The following is a 13358-nucleotide window of genomic DNA, read 5'->3' as shown; positions in this document are numbered from 1 at the left end:
CAATACTTTTTGCATGTTTAGCTCCTTTCAAAACTTGTTTATGATTTGATAAGTCATCTCCTGCACCTCTAAACTTTTGAATCGTATTGGTTTTACAGCGATTTGAATGATATTTTCTATTGGTTGTTTTCTTGGCATCCTTTTTAATTACCAGTAAGCATTCACTGGAGTTGCAGAATCTTCAAGAGCTTCCTTGAGAATTACGTAATTTTAGGAATTCCCCGAGGACTTTTTTCTTTTCTTTCCTTTTAATTTTTTTAGAGAGAGCACATAAGTGAGGGAGAGGCAGAGAGTGAGGGAGAAAGAGAATCTTAAGCAGGTTCCACACCTGGCGTGGTGCCTGACTTGGGGCTTGATCTGAATGACCCTGAGATCATGGCCTGAGCTGAAATCAAGAGTCGGAAGTTTAGGTGACTGAGCCACCCAGGTGCCTCTCCCTCAGTACTCCCTAAGTCTATATTCTCTGGCAGAGTGAAGGCAAGGATCAAAATGGTCTCATTCGAGGATTTCCCAAGGCTGTGTACACAGGCATTAAATAATTACTGAGGAAGTGAATAAGCAGAAAAAAGAAAGGAAGGAAGGAAGGAGGAGGGGAGGAAGAAAAGAAGGAAGTAAATATATATATATATTTTATCTCATGTGATGGTAATAAAAAGAAAAAAGTAAAAAGCATGAATGGTGGTGGCTGCCACTTACTCATTTTTATTTCCCTATCTGCTTTTTGGTCAGTCTTACAGATAATATACAGACCTTGGCACTGATAGACCATTAGTTTCACCCGTCTTCCCAAAAGACTAACAAAACAAATAAAATGACCCAAATGAGGGGCCACGGCATGACATTTCCCTTCAATACACAAAATTTAAAATGATCTAAACCTAAAAAAATAAAAATAATAAGCAATCTTTCTTTTAAATAGATTAAGTCCATAGTTGAGTATATTGTAGAATAGTCCCAGTCATATAGAATCTATCATACGAGAATCAAGAACCTTACATTGTATGGAGGGAAACGCCTATGCGGCACAGAGAGGATGTTAATTTCTTTTACACGTGTGAAGGTGGCACACGGGCATGTGGTTCGCTATCATACCTTTACTTAAATCAGAAGCATCTGCTGACACGCGATGTAGCTACGCGGTTTTGGAAAGAGAATGTGATCTCTGTCTCGGAAAGAAAGTCTCCCTGGTTCCGGAAAGGAGTGCCGCGTGGACGGGAGGGATGTAATAGAGGAAGCAAAATCAGAGCATTCAGTTAAAGACTTTGGTACACAAAAGCTGGCTCCATTTCTCTAGAGACAGGTTTTCCAGGGAATAATAAAAACAATGAAGTGAAGAAGTTGATAAAATATTTTACCTCTTCCCAAGTCCAAACTAAATTGTAGACCACGTAGGATAGTAATTAGAAACTGAACAGAACCACCACCTGCATTTGGTTCCCCAGAGATTCAGTCGGTTATAGCCCTGATTAAGAGTATCTGGATACCTTGGCTGATACCATGATCCCAGCAGAGCCTTATAAAAAACACAGTCACCAATATGCATGGGGTGGAGGGGGGAGCTAAGTGTTTCCTTGGCTCACCATAGCAAGGTGATGTCTACCTGGGGATTTTTATTTCTGTTCATACCCTAGACAGATCCCAAAAGGAGATGCGTCAGTGATCGACTGAGCTGGTCTACAAAGAGGGCCCCAAGTAGATTTCGCGGAGTAACTTCCCTCCATAGGCTTATGAAACAGGCGCGTTAGTCTAATTGCCCTACAGAAAGCCCAGTCAAAGGTTGCAGAAGTGTTTGTGCTTCGCCCTCTCTAAATGACTTGCAAATTTATTCAAACACAATATGAGGAGATGCTTTATTTGTTGAAATAACTGTCTGCAGTGTCTTGCACAAAAGGGTGAGGTACATCAAGCAGAAACATGGACAGAAATACATTGGTTTAGAAACTCATAAATCCTTATTTGAATCTGCCAACCTGAAAGCCACGTAGAGCCCGAATAAACTATTTTTCCTAAATGCTACATCTGATTAAGCCGTACCCTTAAATGACAGCTGAACTTTAACATTAATATGATATTATTTAAATAACCGCATGATTTTTTTTTTACACTAAAAATGATGAATGATTTCTGGACAGCTCAATTGACATAAAGCAGGAGGACTCTTTAATGAGATTTGACAAAATGGAGACATATGCAGAATATTCGTTACAGCTCACATCGCAGGGGCCCTCCCAGGGAAGCAATAGAGGACTTTTTTCCTTTTTTTCTTGTCTATAGGCACTGAAGCATTCCTTTCAATTGCCACTTCTCTGTGGATTTTGAGTTTTTCTAGGTCATTTACATATTACTCTTAAAGAGAGAATCTGGTGGCTTATGGTTCTGAATCGGGGACTGTGCCTGCAGGAAAAGCGGGGACGTGGGGGAGTTAGGTCCGTGTTGGTTGGAAGTGTCCTGGGAACTTCAGGCTCGCTACTGATCAGCCTGATGGAGATCAAACAACCACACCTTTGATTGGTTCTTGTGCGCCCATCACGAACACCGCAAACACACTTCTAGCAAATTATTACATACAGATGCGTGATCAGAGACGACTTTGCTTACTTTAAAACAGTTGTCCCCATAGTATCAACGCCAAAGGATTTCTCCTTTAAAACTCCAACGAAGGCATCCTAGAGGCGATTCTCACCATTCCTCATTCACATTTCCAGCTACAGTCCCAAAGTGAAGATTATGCTAAATGATAATCTTATTTGGTAGATTCCAAATGTAAGAAAATGCCATGTGGAATATATATATATGTAAAAAACGGCTCTAGTTATCAGAACAGTGCAAACATTTCTCACTTCCCCCCGAAAAATACACAATACGGAATCTTACACTCATTCATTGATTTTCACACTCTCCCCAATATTTTCCATCAGTCAAAGGTTAGTGACAGATATAAAACATTAACATTTGTTTGCTCACACATGAGAATTCAAATTATTCAGATACTCTCTAAAGTTTAAAAAAATCTTTAAATATATGTAAAATCAAAATAGTTCCCCCAAATAGCGTTTCTGAAAGAAATGAAAACAAGGCAACAGAGAGAGAACACAGCTAATACTGAGTGTGCTCCTGATACCGGCAGGCCCGCATTCCTTCTAGAAGAAGGAGGCTATCGAAATAGAAAATAAAATCAGTGTGCTCCTGCCATGGGGACTTCCTCGGGCTATGAAAAAATACTTCATGTCTAACCCTAATTTTTTCCATAGCTTGAGGTAACCCCCCTAGCTCAAACCTTCTCTCTAATCTAAGTTACTCAGTATGTGTCCCTGTCCAAACAAGAGTTAGTATCAGTGCTCTGTCATTTCAAAAGGGTCTTGACACAGGGTACTAAGAACAGAGGCTCGCATGGCTGGAAAATGCCCCATTGCAACTAAAAGAAAAACATCATTTCAAAAAAAAGGAGAGAGAGGAAGATAGGTCCCTACCTTGTTCTTACCTTCGCAACATCCCTGTCAGAACCCTGGAGCTTTTCCCCAAGTTAGCATCTGTTTCCCGAAGCTAGGAGCAGAAAAGCAGCATTAAAACAAAATAAAACAAGACGTCATGCAGTTGGATCGCTCTGAAAAGTGTACTGAGAAGCAGTAATTTTTTTCATGGATGAAAATCCAATTAGCAATAAATACTTAAGTAGACTAAAATACATCTTGATAGCTATACAATCTTTGAACAATTCTTAGATTTAGAAAATTACATGTGATAGGTAATCCCAGGAGCATTAAACTGGATACCTGAACTGGCTATAAAAGCAAATATCTCGCAGGCTGACAAAGTTGAATATACATCTCGTAATTAAAATTCAATTTTGAAGGTGTGAAAATATGAACAGAAAGGAAATAAACTGAAGGAGGGGAAGACATCATTATCTTCACAGCTTTCACTCTGAAAGACTTGACATAATCCAAAATCTCCCTCATGACCTTCTCAGTTATAGAGCTAAATAAAATATCTACCTGGGGGCATTCTGGGATGAGGAAAGAAAGAGTCAGCTTATTCTTTCTCGATTCCACGCTCTTTTTTTTCTTGTCCCCGTCCCCGACATCCCTCATATACCGTTGCCATTTTTATACGCACTTATATTTATGTCCTTGCTACTGTGTATGCATGTGCTGAAGGCCTTTCGTTTTGTCTTCTCGTTTACTGAGTTTATGAAAAAAACTGTATCGCTTCTACTTACTCGTTCACGTGCACGCTGTATCTTTTCTCTGTCGTGACTGAGGTTTTCCAACATCTCCTGGCCAATTTGCTCTGTGGAAAAGGAAATTTGAGTGAGGAACGGTGATTTTGGGTGTAGCCTCCAGGAATACCACAATGGCAGTGGGTGCAGAGTTCACGTTCAACAAGGGTACGTTACGTATCGGGCACGCATCTCATATACTTGGAAAATGTTTAAGATGTATTGAAGACATTTACCTATGTATCTTAGGTATGATTAACTGGGATTTACAGTTCAGTCTCTAGAACATGACCAACAAGGCAGTGATGATGGAGAGGTGATAGGACTTGCCCAAGGCCACCTCAGCCTATTTGTTATCCACCAAGATGGAGAGCACAGGCCTTCCTATTATCTTATCATCATGGAATCTAGTCTCTGGGTCTGTGGATTACAACTAACATTAATGAGTCTACTCGACCTCCCCCACTTTATTACTGCGTTGCTTTACATATGCAAGCGAAATTCCAGTTAGAACAATTTTGATTTTAAAGTACTCGTCCTACATACATAGTCCTTGAACTCTCAAATCCCGTGCCTTATTGCCAGTGGAACTCTCTCTGGGATTGGAGCAAGGGCTCCCCTAGTGTGTTCTCAGCTGTCGTGGATATTTGAGTCGGGACACTTGAGGCTCACTTCACACTCAGTTGAGGAGAGCTCAAGCTGCAGACAGAACTTCCATTTATACAGGAATAGGCAGGTTAGAACAGTCATGAAAAAGCACATGCTGAGTTCCGACAAGGTTTTCCTCTGCCGTGATCATCCCATTTGGTTGGCATGGGTCGGCTCTCCTCCTTTTACGAGACTGTAGGTATGTCCTAACCTGACAAATATGCAGCTGCCTTGAATACTTCTTTTTTTTCAGACTCAATCTCCATCACCTGGGAGGTACCTTATTCCATGAGAAAAGGAGACCAATCCGACTCACCTATAATGCTGGCAACCTATCGCATTTCCACATTTCTTCTTTTTTTTTCTTTTGCATTGTCTCTTTACCCACAACCTATACCAACAGTTATCTCTGGCTTATCCATGTAGTGAAACACTCAATAAGCATCTATTTCAATGGTAGCAAATAATTTCATAAAGTCATTAGGAAATCACCACGGCAGTCATTGGGCTCATGTATGTGTACTAACGAACTTTTTAGAGAGACGTCCTAAAAACCGTGGGTAGGTCATACGGAGAGTTTAGGCTGGGAACTCACACTGTGTGAGCCCCTAATCCCCAGTGTCGATGCTTAATGGCTGTGTGACCCTGCATGTTACGTAACTTCATCGTGCCTTAGTTTTTCGCCTCTACAATAGAAAGAAGATCATGCTATGTCAAGGCGCTGGGGTAAAGGTTGAATAATTCAGTTAGAATACTTAGCACAGTGACGGCCTGTAGCAATAACAAGCATTTGCTGAATGATGATGATTGATATAGAGAACCAATGGACTGTTATGACCTGGGCCCCCTCCCATCCTAGGTCCACCACAACCCACTGGGACTGGGTATCACCAAGATAAAAGATCTGTCCTACCTTCCTCACAAAACTGTGGTTATAGTCAAATGAAAGTAACCTAAGTAAAAATGTTTTGAAAGCTATAGGATATCACACAAATACATGTAATTGCATAATACATGGGAACCAATGCACTCAGTGAAAAATCAAAGAGTTCCTACTCTGTGCTTGGTATAGATGCTGGGGACATGGCCAGTAAAGAAGACCAAGCCCTTCTGCTTAGGAACTTGTGTGCTAATAGTGAAGATTCGGCAGCCAAAGGGCAAATGCTACCTTAGAGTTTGTCTTTCAAGGCACAATAGAAAAAGGACTGTCTATTCCTTTCATGACAAAAAATCCAAGTAATAAAAAATGCTTAAATACAACAGCATCGATGTATTTTTGATACCTACACTAACTCTGAAAATTCTTTCCAATGAAGTACCTTCCTAGTATAGTATCTCCTTTCAGACAGATGTTAGCTTCTTATTAATTCTATTCAATATATCCTTAAGGTACATTGGGTAAGATACGTGGCTCCCAGTAGGGTCACCATAAATGCAGAAGATGAAACCAATAATGAAGAAGGAAAAACCAACGAGAGCTGTATTTTTCTTTTCTGTAGATGAACTGCAATATTCAATTTTGTCATCCTATTAAGTATGACGCTGACTTCCTTTAAGCAACATAATTAAGCAATCTTAATTCATTTTAACTCAAAATCTCAACTACCTAGAGCCACTATCAATACTTCAATTATTTCAGCAAAATGCTACTTATGTATTTTCTCCTATCAAGATTAATGACATTCTGATAAATAATTTTAAACAAACAGAAAATAGGTTATCACCACTGTGCCTGTCACCAGCATAATGTTTCCAGTAAGTGTTTGTGGAAGGAAGCAATGAGAAATGGAAATAAAGTACACGAAAGGAGTATATGAAGTGTGTGAGAGGTTTAGGATCTATCCTTGCTCTCAAAGCACATCAAGTGTGGCATTGGAGAAGCCGACATTGGAATGCAGCTAAGAGATTCACAATTCTATCAGGTTTGCTAGGGGAAAAGCTATTCTGAATGGATCCATAGTCTGCTACTGCAGGAATCAATAGAACAAGCCGTAAAGAACTCAGCCCTTTCCAGGAGTGTTAAATCACTCCCTCGATCTCCTGGGAAATATCTCAGCATCCAAAGTCCTAACCCATCTGGCAAGAGAAGAGATATTGGCAAGAGTGCACACGCCTTGGTCTTAATACAGAGATACCATCCATTTGTTGGAAACAGAATTATTTTTTTCATTTCTTACTTGCTACCTTCAATTTTAATGCCCCAGTAAAGCAAAGTCCAGGCCAAGCATAACAGAAATGTTTACACTTATAGAATGAAGGGAAAAATTCATGCAAACAAGTTATGCATACGTATCAAAAGTTACGTATGGTTTTTTCATTATGTGTTCCCCTACTCCAATCAAAACAAAACAAGACAAAATTGGAAAGAATTATTTTTAAAACAGACTATCCTTGGTCAGATTAGTATTAGACATTTAAGGATCATCTTATTAAAAAAAATAGTAACACTGTTAGGTTTACTTTTCTTGAAGATGTAAGTACTCACCAAACTCCAATAAAGAAAGAGCACGAGCTCGTAGGCCTAAAACAGTATGGATCTGATATTCCCAGTCTAGAGTTTTCAGTTCTTTAATCTTTCACGGTGCCTTTAGAATGGGAAATAGCCAAGCTGCCTCCACTGAGAGAACTTGAGAAATCATAAATTTTATAAATACTACACTCGTTGACTGTGAGGATCTTCTGGAGAGTAAGAAACAATGGGAAGCATAAAAGAAAATCAAAACTGATGTCGTGTGCTGGAATTCCACATGTCAGTATGAGCATGACAAATGAATTCCTGGAAAGAAAAGTTCCTTCCTGCTCCTCTTCTTCTATCCTTCCCACGGGGGTCCTGGGAATTATCCTGGGAGTATGGCACTCAAACTCACTGAGATTTTGTTTTCACATTATCCAGAATGAATCATATCCTTGGTCTATGGCCCTTTTTGGGGGGTTACAGACTGCAGAATGCATTTTGGCTAACATTTCCTCTCCTTTTCAAGATATTTGGGGTTGGTTGGGAGATATACACCAGGCACTCTACACTTGCCTGCCTCATCAAGGAAGAGAGAAGCAGGAAACTACAAATCTAGCAAGATACTTCCTGAAGGACTGGCCTGGCATCATAAAAGATAAGACTTAGCTTGAGGTGCCTGTACCACGGAAAGCATCATTGCTCTTTATTCAAAATAATAATGCCACCTGAACCATCATAAGACTGACATCAATGAACTTTAACAAAACTTATTGGACTTGTGTTTTGGGGATAAGCAGATTAAAATATTCTTCATATGAAGACAGAACTGACTGTAGCTCATATCGTGTTATAATATAAACATGACTGAAAGAGAAGGAGCCTCAAATATAATTAAGCGGAAAATGTTCCATTAATAAATTCAAAAATACTAAAAAAATTTTTAAGCCATTATGCTATAAACAGTGTACCAACCAGGAAAAAAATTGATTATTTTTCATTACCCTTCCACTTAATTTTCCTGTTGCAAACTTTGTTAAGGATGTGATTTCCAGCAAATTATTTTAAGGTGCGATATCCAGTAACACCTTCTTTAAAGAACTAAGATAAGGTAAGGTTATTTTCCGACGCTCAAAATTTCCTTAGCAATTTTAGAAACAGGTTAAAGGTATTCATAATTATCCAGCTATCGTCCATATAGGGACTTCACTGAAGTGAGGGATTGCATAGAAATACCTTAAAAGAGCTATTTTTTGAAGCATGTGCTTTCATATGTATGGTGTAGGACACAAGCAAACACAATTGAAAAACACAAAGTGATATTTCCTAGTAACATGGCGTACTGGATTTTGGACCTGACTTTGGAACTTCTGGTCACCAAATTAATAAAAGTATTGCTTTGGGAAAGCAAAGGAAGTCACACATAGCTTTCCCAGGAGGAAGTAGCTCATGGAGTGCTCGGGTCAGCCATTCATTGGCATTTAGCACACTTCTTAGACACAAACTCTGGCATCATTTCCTGAGTGGGATAGGTTATCCACAGTATTGATGTTACTTGGACATGAAGAGTCTTTTGAATTCCCAATGCCTGGAAGAGTAAGGGAATGGAAAAGACATTTCTTTTACTATCTTTCATTGTTTGGTAATTTAAGACATGTGAGGAACTTCTGCTTCCAGTTCGGATGTAGGAAGATGTAAATGACTCTCATAGAAACAAGAAAAATCCAGACAAAGTAATTACCATTGTTGTGTGGTGAAGTCCAGTGTCCGCAAGGAAGCTCTGACAGATTCTAGAGAGAAACAAACCCTTCATATGTGAGCAGAGACTAGGGTGAGTGCCTGAGTTGAGCACAGGACTGCCACAGAGAAGCTCCTCAGGGATGAAATCATTCAGACACCTTATGGAAATGCAGGAGTGCTGGACAGAATGAAATGTGGATGAGCTTGAAACACAAAAACAAATGGCTTGGTTTGGTAATTCTCCTCTAGTCTCCAAATTTGTCCAGCAAGAGGCAGTGGAGGAGGGGGCTCATTAGTAAAAAGAGAAAGCACATATTTCTACATATTCTTGTGGTGTTTGTATCCTTGAGACACTACCAGGAGCTAAGCCCAAATATAAACCAAAAATGTTGACAACTGCAGACCCACTCCCAGATCAAATACTGGTAAGATTAAACAAACAAACAAAAAAGGCAGCCTACATACAGGTTGGGCAATGCACTCATCTCAGATAAATCCAATCTAATTAGAGATCCAGCTTAACACCACCTCCATTTAATTTTGGAAAGAATCTGAGCAATCCATTGATCAAATATAAGATAAAATAAAATGCTTTCAGAGAAAAATAAATTTAGACTCTACTGTCCTTTTTCATACTATGTCTAGAATGCCATACACATTTCAAGGCATGCAAAAGAAGGCGGGAAGAGAAGAGTAAAGTGAAAACACAGCCTATGTAAGTAGACCAACAGAAGGCTTATTTATTTGAGTTAGCAGATAAAGATTTTTCGATAAGTATTATAATGGTGTTAAAGAACCTCTTGGAAAAGGTAAGCCTAATAGGGGAAGAGATGTTTTTTTTAGGAAACAAATGGAAACTCTACAAAGGAACCAAATGAAATTTGAGAATGAAAAAAATACAGCAACTGAAACCTGGATGGTTTCAAATTCGCTGGATGGACCAAATAGAATAGCATTTACTATACAGGAAAGAGCACTTGAACTTAAGACAGATTAATAGAAATTATCAAAACTAAAGGAGGAAACAAAGTTTGGGGGGAAAAAAAGAACAGAGCATCAACAATCTGTGAGATAATAACCAGTGCTTTTACACACATACAATTAGATTCCCAGAAAAAGAGATTCCCAGAGACAAGCAATAGGATAGAAGAAATATTTGAAGAAGTAACAGCCAAAACTTTTCAAACTTTATTTTAAAAAAGTCAATCCACAGATCAAAGAAGTTCAACAAGCTCTGAGCAAGATAAATACAAAGACAACCACACCTAGTCACATCATCGTCAAATTCCTAAAAACTAAAGATAAATAAAAAATCTTAAAAGCAGCCAGAGGGGAAAAAAACAACATGTAGCAATGATAAGAATGAGGGTTGAATTTTCATCAGAAAACAATGCAAGAAGACACTGGAACACCATCCCATAGGGCTGGGGGTGGGGTGGGGGTGAAAGTCATCCTTCTCTTGTGTATTCAGTAAGAATGTCCTTTAAAAGTAAGGTTAAGTAAAGATAATTTTAGATCATTTAAAGCTGGGAGAATCATCCAGAAGAACTGAGCTACAAGAAATGTTAAAGGAATTTCTTCAGGCTTAAGGGAAATGAAAGTAGATGGAAATCTGGATCTACAGAACTCAGATCCAAATAAAGTAAAAATAAAACAACACATGTAGAATTAAATATATGAAAACTGGAGCACAAAGGACGGAGAGTAGACAAACAGGAGTATACTGTTGACTGGTTTTTAAGTTATATGTGAAGTAGCATATTTCTTTAAGGTAGACTGATAAATTAGGGATGGAAATTGTAATCCCTAAGCTTCTCTGCCCAATAGGGTACCCACTAGCCACATGGAGCTATTTAAATATTAAAATTAAATTTAAAATTCAGTTCCTCTCTAGCACCAGTCACATTTCAAGTGCTCAGTAACTACATGTGGCTAATGGTTATTATACTGGAGAAGATGGAAATATCATCTCTAGAAGGGTGTCCCAATTCCCCCTGCTTTTAAGACCCACTTAAAAGAAAATAAGAAGTAACCACTGGAGCTTTAATTTAGGTAAAGCACTTCCTTTCTCTGGGCTTCAGTTTCCTTAAATGTAAAATGACAGTCTTAGACTGGATAATCTTCAATGCCCCTTGTTCCTCTAAAATATTAGAACTCAATGACTCTATAAAATCTTAATGCCTCTTTTTCTCCATACAGAATGCAAACAAACTAGAGCACAAGGCCCAAACCAGGACCAAAGACGTATTCCCAGCACTGGGCCCTCCCCCCACCCCCACCACCTTGGCAATGTTCAAAAAAAAAAAAAAAAGAAAACAAGAAACAGTTCAAACTTGAATGCTTTTAAGCAAGTCATACACTCTCCAGATTGCCCATGTCTATAACCGTGGACTGCTTCATACAGTAGCCTGCTGGGCCTCGGAGGACATCTGAATTTACTATGTAGTATAAAATATTTACAAGCACTTGGATGATGCCATTATTACAGAAAACTATACATTCATATAAACTGAAGGTAAACTTAAGCATTCTTAAGAGACATACAGCAAAAGAGTATGCATGGCCTAGCTTTCTTCTTTTTTAGCAATTATGATTTAATATTACCTCCTTAGCAGGTGAGTATGTATTCTGTTTTGCTTTAAGATAATCAAATCTATCACTAAGCAATTAAAGAAATCATCAACAGCACTTTCATCCAAGTCACAGGAGTGCAAACTCCCTTTAGTTACCTGGTTTGCTGCAGATAATGAACAAACACTACTCCCGGAGCCCCCGGACATCAGTCAGTGAATTGCTGTACCACCAATAGCGATGATCTGGAATTGAGCAGGTACTATGCAAACCGAACTTGTTACACAAAAGGCGCCATGTTAATTACAGCTGCTTTCAAAAACGAGAATGAATCTGTTCTGTTCTATGAAAAAAGACCAGAGCAGAAGGACATCCCTTTCTCACCATTCAATAAGGAATGTAAAAGCCAGGAGATGAAGCAGCGGCAAACCTGAATGGGTAAAACTGTCAAAACACATTCCAAAGGTTCACTTGTGGAATTTGCCAAACGTGGATTTACTTGGCAGACAAGAGAGACCTGTTCAGCGTCACCCAGATCTCTAGGTTGAATGAATGACTCAAAGAAAACCCCCAAAGTGCTGTAAACTAGGACAAGTGACTGGAAAGTAATTAGAAGACCTTTTTAGCAATCATTATGGGCAGAGTTAATCACTGTCTATATCCTTTGTGAACTACGACCGCTTCTATCATGGAATGTATAACATTCTAATTATCCGTGTATTCAGAAGTCACTACCGGCTACCCCTGCAGAACTCGTGTGGCCAGCAAACGTGTTTTTTTTTCATGGAACATGTCTGAACTGGGGGGCAACAAGACATTTTTTTTAAAAAACAGATTTCATATAAAAAGCTGGCTTTCTAGTTTCTTTTGAAATTTGGAATTCATGGCAATCCAGAGTTACCATTCCCACCTGGTAAACAGGCGGGGCCTGAGACACAGCTGCCCTGTGTATAAAAGCCCCCACACCATGGAGTTTGCCAGCTCCCCACCTGACCTGTTTCACTCATTTATGTTCCTGCTTTGCTGCCGTGGAATCCGAGTTTGTGACTCCTGGCTTCTATGTCCCTCCTTCCCCGTTAGATTATAACTTTCTCTAAAGATGAGGCCATTTCTTAGTCCCCTACTCGGGCCAGCATTTTTGGCGGCAATGCCTGACATATATGCAGACGCACAGAACATTTTTGTTGACGGGAGTCACTCAGCTTGAAACTGCAGTCAGTTTCTATACATGTATCGTAACAGATGCACAGATTTTTTAGAAGAAATAGGAACCTTAAAAGTAACTGCACAGATGAGCAAACAAGGGTATAGGGATTCGGGGGTGGAGGTCATCCAGGTCACTCTGCTAATTACACAAGAGAGTTGCAACCGTGACCCAAGTCTCCTGAGTCCTTATGTCACTGATCCTTGCGGCAATGAACAAACAAATAAAATAAACTGTATTTAAAATGTCCAGTCCAAAATGCACTATAATGTGGGTGATAAGGAACTTTAATACTCTGGTACACTTTAAGATTTTTTTTTTTTTTTTTTTTTATTTATCTATTTGACAGAGAGAAATCACAAGTAGACAGAGAGGCAGGCAGAGAGAGAGAGAGGGAAGCAGGCTCGCTGCTGAGCAGAGAGCCCGATGCGGGACTCGATCCCAGGACCCTGAGATCATGACCTGAGCCGAAGGCAGCGGCTTAACCCACTGAGACACCCAGGCGCCCCAACTCTGGTACACTT

The 13358-nt window shown here is 39.4% G+C and overlaps 1 protein-coding gene across 9 annotated transcripts in view; it reads right to left on the bottom strand.

The window, feature by feature from the left end:
• Positions 1 to 13358, bottom strand: part of VTI1A (vesicle transport through interaction with t-SNAREs 1A) — a 352003-nt gene that overhangs the window by 137592 nt on the left and 201053 nt on the right. For 6 of the 9 annotated variants that reach the window (XR_006821195.1, XM_046026296.1, XM_046026294.1 and 3 more), the window contains 2 exons: positions 4220 to 4290; positions 3482 to 3543 (listed from right to left, as the gene is read on the bottom strand). Coding sequence is in view for 8 of the 9 variants with exons in the window: in XM_046026296.1 (XP_045882252.1) it covers positions 3482 to 3543; positions 4220 to 4290 (133 nt within the window). In the remaining variant the exon portion in view is untranslated. Of the gene's footprint in view, positions 1 to 1984; positions 2395 to 3470; positions 3544 to 4219; positions 4291 to 13358 lie in introns of those variants that run through there. The other 3 variants (XM_046026299.1, XM_046026301.1, XM_046026298.1) reach the window with 2 other exon arrangements.

The sequence above is a fragment of the Meles meles genome, chromosome 13 (assembly GCF_922984935.1).
Source record: "Meles meles chromosome 13, mMelMel3.1 paternal haplotype, whole genome shotgun sequence".
NCBI classification, from domain to species: domain Eukaryota; kingdom Metazoa; phylum Chordata; class Mammalia; order Carnivora; family Mustelidae; genus Meles; species Meles meles.
The sequence above is the reverse complement of the archived record's forward strand: the minus strand, read 5'-3'. Positions and strand labels throughout refer to the sequence as shown.